This window comes from Chrysemys picta, chromosome 1 (assembly GCF_011386835.1).
Source record: "Chrysemys picta bellii isolate R12L10 chromosome 1, ASM1138683v2, whole genome shotgun sequence".
Taxonomy (NCBI): Eukaryota; Metazoa; Chordata; order Testudines; family Emydidae; genus Chrysemys; species Chrysemys picta.
In genome coordinates, this window is record NC_088791.1 from 117,095,947 (window position 1) to 117,105,107 (window position 9,161).

Sequence of the window (9,161 nt, forward strand, 5' to 3'; positions counted from 1 at the left end):
TTAATTTTGTAGCGTAGACCAGGCCTGAATGTCGGTCAGACAGGGAAGAGCCCACTTCCTCATTTCGGGCATATGGGAATGCATACTCATTGCCTCCATCCACACAATTTCTATGGGCCTCTCTGGAGGGGGTAGTAGCCTTGGTGGTTCCAGTTTTCAGGACTTTTTGTGAACCTCCTCTTCCATTCTGATTCATGTGGAATTATCCCCTGTAATCTTTTGTGGAAATAAACCTAGGTACACAGAGATACAGCAGTAATGCTATTTAATAACAGAACTCCAGCAATCCTTTCTATACTCTAATTCCAGCAGCACTTCTCTAATTACAGTAAAGGGGCACCTCATTACATCTTCCCTCCAATACTTTACGCATCCACCAAGAGCTAATAAGCATAAACCTCTGTAGATTTGTTCTTAGTTCTCATATATTATTATAGTCCTCTTCTTATAGTTGTTATAGTTCTGATCTTCTTGATTGGAAGACAGTCCCATGAAAACACTGCTTATCCCTTTATATCTGAAATCGTGTTAAAGAGTTACGATAGTCAAAAGTTTCTAATGAACTACCATGACATAGTGTTGTTTTACCATATTGTGCTACGCTGAAGTCTTCGTGGCTTTGTGCAACATTTTTTCTCCATAAAGAACTTGCTTTTGTCATTTTCTGGTGGCTTTGAATGTCCCAGAATGAAGGGCAGGACATATTTATCTTCCCTGTCTCTGCCTTTGCTCTGCTACACTGGAAAGATACATCCAGACTTCTTCCAACAGCTTTTTATTTTGTTTTTCCTGATCTTCTTTTGCATTTTGAGGCCCAGAGCCTGGGCCACACCAGAGCAGCATTTAGAGTAGCTCAAAAGGATGGGGTGGCTTTCAGCCCCTTTATGCTCCCAAATTCTGGCCTGTCTCCATGTTCAGCCAGGCCCCTGGCACAGCTTAGAGCAGCAAAAGCTACTCAGTGTTACATGAGGCTTCCTATGGCCCCAAGGAACCATTCTGGCAGCCAGGGATCATTGATGGGGCATTTCAGCTACTTCCCTTTCCCCTGGACAAACCTCCTGTTTTGGAGGCTCAGAAAATAAGATTTTTCTTTATGTAAGGGGTTTGTTTAAGCTGGCTTTTCAACTGCTTTGTCCTGCCCAAGTCAGCTAACACATAGGGAAGAATGGGGGTCCTAGTCTCTGCCTATTTTAGTATCTTTTACCCTTTCCTTTTTGAAGCCTCTCTGTAGTTCTTTTCCAAGCACTTTCTTTTCAGTCTGGGAATGCTTGTAGACTCTGCCATGTCATAACTTCTTCACTTTGCCTTCTGGCTTCTTTTTCACAGCATCGCTTTTTATGCTTTGTACTCTTGCATAAACATATTCCAGATGGTCTTGAGAGACCTTTTTCCTCTTCCAATTCTGTTATGCCAAACTGTCAGGTTCATCTTTCTCGAGTTAGCATAATCTTCTCCTATGGCCATTTTCTGATCCATCTGGACTTATTACACATTGGCTGTACATTTGCAAATGCACTTCCCTTCTCCTGTGTTGGATTCTGTCACTTGAGATGGCCTGTGTTCCACAAAATGGGGTTTTGTTTGATTTTTTTTGTTTTTGTTTGTTTGCTTCTTTGTTTTTTGGCTGTGTTTACAACATTCTTTTCCAAACACTGTCATCTTCTGCAAGGTTATTTTTTGAGACTTAAACTGCTTGGACTCTAGTCTTGCTTGTTCATAGCATACACACAGGCTGGTCATGGCGTTCCATGCTCTGGGCCTCTAGCTTTGCTAATTCCATAGCTCATCCAATGTCCAGTTTGGGGTCACTAAGAGCTGTCCTAAGATTAATGAACAAATTGCATAATTTTTATCTTTACCTCGCAATCTGTGTAGACTACATGGAGCTACACAGGTGGTGAATTATAGCTAAGGCTATGATTTAGTCATGGAGGTTGCAGAACTCATAGCTCCGTGATTTCCAGAGACCTCCGTGACTTCAGGGGTGGGGAGTTTCAGGGTCCCCCATCACCCATGGGGCCAAAAGCTGCAGGATACCTCCGCCGCCTCTGGTGGCGGCTGCAGCTCCTGGCCACCAGGTGAGGCGGGGGAACCTCTGAGCTCCCGGCCTCCAGGGGGCAGCAGGTTAACCCCTGAGCTCACAGCCACTGGGGGCAGCAGGGGAACCCCTAATCTCATGGGCAGCGGCGGCAGGGGAACTCCTGAGCTCCTGGCAGCTGGGGGCGGAGGGGAACCCCTGAGCTCCAGGCCGCCATGGGCCCCAGAGCTATGGTTAGTGGGGGTACACCACAGCTCCTGGCTGATATGGGAGTCAAGGACACCTCACAGCTCCCGGCCCACATGGGAGCTGCAGGCGGCAGGGGTACCACCACCACCCCACAGCTTCCAGCTGCTACAGGCAGCTCCTAGCCCCTGTGCAGCTGCCCTCCTTCAGGTGGTGTAGGGATCCTCAGATCCCCATTTTGTCCTGGATATTTTTAGTAAAACTCACGGCCTGGTCACGCCGTCTGTGAATTTTTCTTTTTTGCCCATGACCTGTCCGTGACTTTTACTAAAAATATCCGGGACAAAATCTTAGCCTTAATTATAGCTATGAAATTTGCTAGTGCAGAGACAGCACTGCCTGCTCCAAATAACAGCTCAGTCCCTAGACTGATAGACTCGCTGTGCTGGAGTTTTCTGGTAGTATGGGCTTTCAATGGCCTCAAAGGGACACATTGTTGCACACGCCTCTGAGTTCCTTTTAAATTTGAGGATTGAATTAAGGTATACCTTTATACAGATATATTTCCACAATTTTAAAAGCCATTGACTCCATTCACCTCATCAGGATACAACATTCAATTGTGTCTTGAACAGATGTCAAAATGGCAACAACTGGAAACAATATGAAATGAAATGGGGTAAGAATGGGCAAATGGGTTATCTAAGTGATTTGCATGTTTGCAGTATCACTAACACAGTGGCTCTCAACCTTTCCAGACTACTATACCCCTTTCAGGAGTCTGATTTGTCTTGAATACTCCCAAGTTTCACCTCACCTAAAAACTACTTGCTTACAAAATCAGACATAAAAATACAAAAGTGTCACAGCTGAAAAATTGCTGACTTTATCATTTTTACCATATAATTATAAAATAAATCAATTGGAATATAAATATTGTACAGTACTTACATTTCCGAGTATAGTATATAAAGCAGGATAAACAAGTTATTGTATGAAATGTTAGTTTGTACTGACTTTGCTACTGCTTTTTATGGAGCCTGTTGTAAAATGAGACAAATATCTAGATGAGTTGATGTACCCCCTGGAAGACCTTTGCGTACCCCCAGGGGTACATGTACCCCTAGTTGAGAACCACTGCTTAACCAGCTAGTTAGAAAAAAACGTGAATAGATGGGATTCCTACTTTGCAGTTGCATGCATTAGGATTCCTGGTGGCTCGAGAGATGTTATACCTTGAAATGGTCACTGACCCTCTAGGACCTGGCAAAAATATAGTGCATTTCCCAGCAAAGCTAGGATGCTTTCAGCATCTCAGGTATCCTGGGTCTGTCTGTCACACTCCTGATTCTCTCTACTGTGTTTTAACCACAAAGATAGTTCATTTTCCTTTTACAGACTACTGTATAAAATTGACTTTAAAAGATTACAAGCAACCCATTACTTCTATTACCTTCCTTCTGTTTATAGTTGTTCTAGGAATCCTGGCTAAAGCATTGACCACATAAAGTATAGTTCACCAGAGTAAAGAGGCAAGAGTAAACTGTGACAAGACTAAAAAGAACAAAGGGGCAGAGAGTATTTAGAATAGCCAATACATTATCCTCAGCTAAATATTGAGTATGTCTCATCTGTATCTTTCTTCCCTTTTAACCAGTTCCATTATTGCATACAATTAACTTTTCTTTTCTTAAATGTTTCTTTTTAGCTTGTAACCTTCTCATTTGGAGATAGACATTGCTCTTCATCCTAATTCTCTGAGTCCCTCTTAGCCTGAGAATGTGCTCCATCTTGCACTCCAATGGGCAGATAATTTATTCTGTGGAATCCGTCTTACTCTAAGTGTTCTGATTCAGCAGGTCCACCTCCAAAGCAAGAGACAAACATTTTAATTCTCTACAGCCTCCTAAATTTGGCTGGGATTGTTCATAGAATTAATTCAGGGATGATTTATGTAATTGCATTTGAGGGCAGCAGACAGAACTCACTTTTTTATAGTCTCAAGAAATAGAGACTATAAAATGTTTGAATTTGCTTTTTTGTTTTCCAAACTCTATACTCAGAAAATCAGTATCAAATGATAATTCTGCACTTCACACACCAGTCTTGTTTGTTTTAAAACGTAGTCATTCCTTACTTAGTCCACAACTACATATCCAGAGACTTCCCAGATGCAGTATGTGAATTACAGAAAGCTGCTGATGCTAACTTCATGGCAGACAACTACAATCAGCTGGAAGGTTTGTGTGGAATCACACAGAGGTGCATCCAGGGAAACTGCAGAGCTGCCCAGAGAAGTTGCCTCCCTCCTATGGCCTGGTCTACACTACGACTTTAATTCGGATTTATCAGCTTTAATTCGAATTTACCCTGCAACCGTCCACACAACGACGTTATTTATTTCGATATAAAGGGCCCTTTAAATCAATTTCTGTACTCCACCCCGACGAGCGGAGTAGCGCCAAAATCGATTTTAACATTTCGAATTAGGGATAGTGTGGCCGCAATTCGATGGTATTGGCCTCCGGGAGCTATCCCACAGTGCATCATTGTGACCGCTCTGGACAGCAATCTAAACTCGGATGCACTGGCCAGGTAGACAGGAAAAGGCCCGCGAACATTTGAATTTCATTTCCTGTTTGCCCAGCGTGGAGAGCACAGGTGACCACAGATAGCTCATCAGCACAGGTAACCATGCAAGCCGATAATCGAAAAAGAGCACCAGCATGGACCGTACGGGAGGTACTGGATCTGATCGCTATATGGGGAGAGGATTCAGTGCTTGCAGAACTTCGTTCTAAAAGACGAAATGCCAAAACTTTTGAAAAAATCTCCAAGGGCATGATGGAGAGAGGCCACAATAGGGACTCAGATCACTGCCGCGTGAAAGTCAAGGAGCTCAGACAAGCCTATCAAAAAACAAAGGAGGCAAACGGTCGCTCTGGGTCAGAGCCGCGGACATGCCGCTTCTACGCCGAGCTGCATGCAATTCTAGGGGGGGCCGCCACCACTACCCCACCTGTGATCGTGGATTCCGGGTCGGGGATAGTCTCATCAGCTACACCTGAGGATTCTGCCGATAGGGGAGAGGAGGAGGAGGAGGAGGAGGAGGAGGATGAGCTTGCAGAGAGCACACAGCACTCCGTTCTCCCCAACAGCCAGGATCTTTTTCTCACCCTGACTGAAGTACCCTCCCAACCCAGTATCCAAGACCCTGACCCCATGGAAGGGACCTCAGGTGAGTTTACCTTTTAAAATATAAAACTTGTTTTAAAAGCAAACGGTTTTTAATGATTACTTTGCCCTGAGGACTTGGGATGCATTCGCGGTCAGTTCAGCTACTGGAAAAGTCTGTTAACGTGTCTGGGGATGGAGCGGAAATCCTCCAGGGACATCTCCATGAAGCTCTCCTGGAGGTACTCCAAAAGCCTTGCCACAAGGTTTCTGGGCAGTGCATCCTTATTCCATCCTCCATGGTAGGACACTTGACCACGCCATGCTTGCAGCAAGTAATCTGGTATCATTTCCTGACAAAGCCTGGCAGCGTATGGTCCCGGTGTTTGCTGGCATTCAAGCAACATCCGTTCTTTATCTTGTTGTGTAATCCTCAGGAGAGTGATATCACTCCTGGTAACCTGGTTGAAATACGGGAACTTAATTAAGGGGACAGAGGTGGCCGTTCCTACTGGGCTGTTTGCCTGTGGCGGAAAATAAATCCTTCCCTGCAGTTAGCCAAGCGCAGATGGGAAATTGGCCCTGAGCTTTTCGCGTTTGGCTAGCAGGGATCTTCCCTGTTAGTTAGTTTGGTTCCTGCAGGGATCTTCCCTGATACCAGCCACGTGGTGGGGGGAGGGGTACAGCGATCATCCCAGAGAATTCATGGAGGGAGGGGGGGTGGGGGGGTTAGTTTGTTTTCTGCTGCTGCTGAATGTTAACAGAAAAACCGCAACACTCTACAGGCTATGCTTGGTATGTGGGAAAGGAGGGTGCAGAAGCTGTAAGACAATGGCTTACCATGGCCTCATGCAAGCCGAATTCTGTTGCCCGGACCTGTGATCTCTAGCAGCAAAGCCACAGGCACTCAGCATTAAGAGGCAAAATGCGACCTTGCACAGAAATCACATGTGCTATGTAATGTGAATAGTGTTGGTCACCGTGAAAGAGTATAAGCATTGTTCTGCAAAATGTATCTTTTTAAACAATTCTCTCTTTTTTCCCCTCCCTACAGCAGCTGCAAATTCCTCAAGCCTCCCTCCTCCATCCCGAAGGCTATCACAGATAAGGCGTCGTAAAAAGAAGACGCGAGACGAGATGTTTTCAGAAATTATGGAATCCAGCCGCAGTGACAGAGCTCATCTGAATGAGTGGAAGGAAACGGTTTCAAAGTATAGGAAAGAAGCCAGTGAACGTGAGGACAGGAGGGACCAACGTGAGGACAGGAGGGACCAACGTGAGGAGAGGAGAGATGCTCGAGATGAGAGGTGGCGGCAGGAAGATCAGAGGAGGCAGGATGCAACGCTGGGGCTGCTGCGTGAGCAAACAGACATGCTTCGGTGTCTGGTGGAGCTTCAGGAACAGCTGCAGGAAAACAGACTGCCGCTACAGCCCCTGTACCCCCCTCCCCCCTCCCCATGTTCCGTATCCTCCTCACCCAGACGTGTAAGAACACGGGGGGGGAGGCTCCGTACACCTTCCCATTCCACCCCAGTAGACAGCCCAAGCAAAAGGCTGTCATTTTTTTAACCTTTTTTTAGTGGCCTTTTCCTTCCCACCGATCCTCCTCCCAAATCCCACCCGGGTTCCCTCCCTCTTTTTCTAATCTATTAATAAAGAATAAATGATTTTTAAATGATAGTGACTTTATTTGGTTTGAAAGCAAGCTGGGGGAAGGGGGAGGGTGGGTTCCTTACAGAAAATGAGTCAATAAAGGGGGCGGGTTTTCATGAAGGAGAAACAAACAGATATTTCACACTGTAGCCTGGCCAGTCATGAAACTGGTTTTCAAAGCTTCTCTGATGCACTGCGCTTCCTGGTGTGCTCTTCTAATCACCCTGGTGTCTGGCTGCGCGTAATCAGCAGCCAGGCGATTTGCCTCAGCCTCCCACCCCGCCATAAAGGTCTCCCCCTTACTTTCACAGTGATTGTGGAGCACGCAGCAAGCAGAAATAACAATGGGGAGATTTCTTTGGCTGAGGTCAGAGCGAGTCAATAATGAACACCAGCGACCTTTTAAACGGCCAAATGCACATTCTACCACCATTCTGCACTTGCTTAGCCTGTAGTTAAACAGCTCCTGACTCCTGTCCAGGCTGCCTGTGTATGGCTTCATGAGCCATGGCATTAAGGGGTAGGCTGGGTCCCCAAGAATAACTATTGGCATTTCAACATCCCCAACGGTTATTTTCTGGTCCGGAAAGTAAGTCCCTTGCTGCAGCCCTTTAAACAGAGTAGTGTTCCTGAAGACACGAGCGTCATGAACCCTTCCCGCCCAGCCCGCGTTGATGTTGGTGAAACGTCCCTTGTGATCCACAAGTGCTTGCAGCACCATTGAAAAGTACCCCTTGCGGTTTATGTACTCGGTGGCTTGATGCTCCGGTGCCAAGATAGGGATATGGGTTCCATCTATCGCCCCACCACAGTTAGGGAATCCCATTGCAGCAAAACCATCCACTATGGCCTGCACATTTCCCAGAGTCACTAACTTTCGTAGCAGCACCTGAGTGATTGCTTTGGCTACTTGCATCACAGCAGCCCCCACAGTAGATTTGCCCACTCCAAATTGATTCCCGACTGACCGGTAGCTGTCTGGCGTTGCAAGCTTCCACAGGGCTATCGCCACGCGCTTCTCAACTGTGAGGGCTGCTCTCATCTTGGTATTCTGGCGTTTCAGGGCAGGGGACAGCAAGTCACAAAGTTCCATGAAAGTGCCCTTACGCATGCGAAAGTTCCGCAGCCACTGGGAATCATCCCACACCTGCAACACTATGCGGTCCCACCAGTCTGTGCTTGTTTCCCTTACCCAGAATCGGCGTTCCATGGATAGAATCTGCCCCATTAACAACATGATCTCCAAAGCACCGGGGCCCGCGGTTTCACAGAATTCTGTATCCGTGTCCATGTCCATGTCCATGTCCATGTCCTCATCATGCTTGTCGCTGCGCTGCCGCCGCCGCTGCCTCCTCGCCTCGTTTTTCTGGTCCTGGCTCAGCATAAACTCCACGAGAACGCGCAAGGTGTTTACAATGTTCATGACTGCTGTTTTGAGCTGAGCGGGCTCCATGCTTGCCGTGGTATGGAGTCTGCAGTGTTCACCCACCCAGGAAAAAAGGCGCGAAATGGTTGTCTGCCGTCCGTTGCTTTCATGCAGGGAGGGAGGGAGGGAGGAGGTGAGGCTGTACCCAGAACCACCTGCGACGATGTTTTTTGTCCCATCAGGCACTGGGATCTCAACCCAGAATTCCAATGGGCGCGGGAGACTGTGGGAACTATGGGATAGCTATGGGATAGCTACCCACAGTGCAACGCTGCAGAAATCGACGCTAGCCCCGGTACTTGGACGCACACCGCCGAATTAATGTGCTTAGTGTGGCCGCATACATTTCGACTTTATACAACCTGTTTTCCAAATTCGAATTATATAAATTCGGATTAATCCCGTAGTGTAGACATACCCTATGTCTCAATGCTCCCTATTCTTTCAGACAAATCTTTCCTTCTGGGCCACACAATGCACTTTATCATTGGAGCTATTTTTCATGGCACTTTGGGTTTCAAATGTCACAGTTGTCAGGGTAGCTGCACCTCTGACTCCTCCTGGTCTCTAAGTGTACCCCCATTCAGGTCTCAAGCCCTGAGCTGTCACCTCTCTCATGGTGAAATCACACAATTCTTCTGCTCTCAGACTGAGCTTTGAGCTGCAGTCCCCTGGTACACCTGA

General features: G+C 46.7%; 1 protein-coding gene across 1 annotated transcript; it reads left to right on the forward strand.

Moving 5' to 3' along the window:
* The first annotated feature begins 4,561 nt into the window (after positions 1–4,561).
* On the forward strand, positions 4,562–6,967 carry LOC135975722 (uncharacterized). The gene is made up of 2 exons (XM_065567780.1): positions 4,562–5,462; positions 6,453–6,967. Exons 1-2 carry the CDS (start codon positions 4,919–4,921, stop codon positions 6,965–6,967), a joined length of 1,059 nt encoding a protein of 352 aa, XP_065423852.1. The 5' UTR covers positions 4,562–4,918.
* The last annotated feature ends 2,194 nt before the right edge of the window (positions 6,968–9,161 follow it).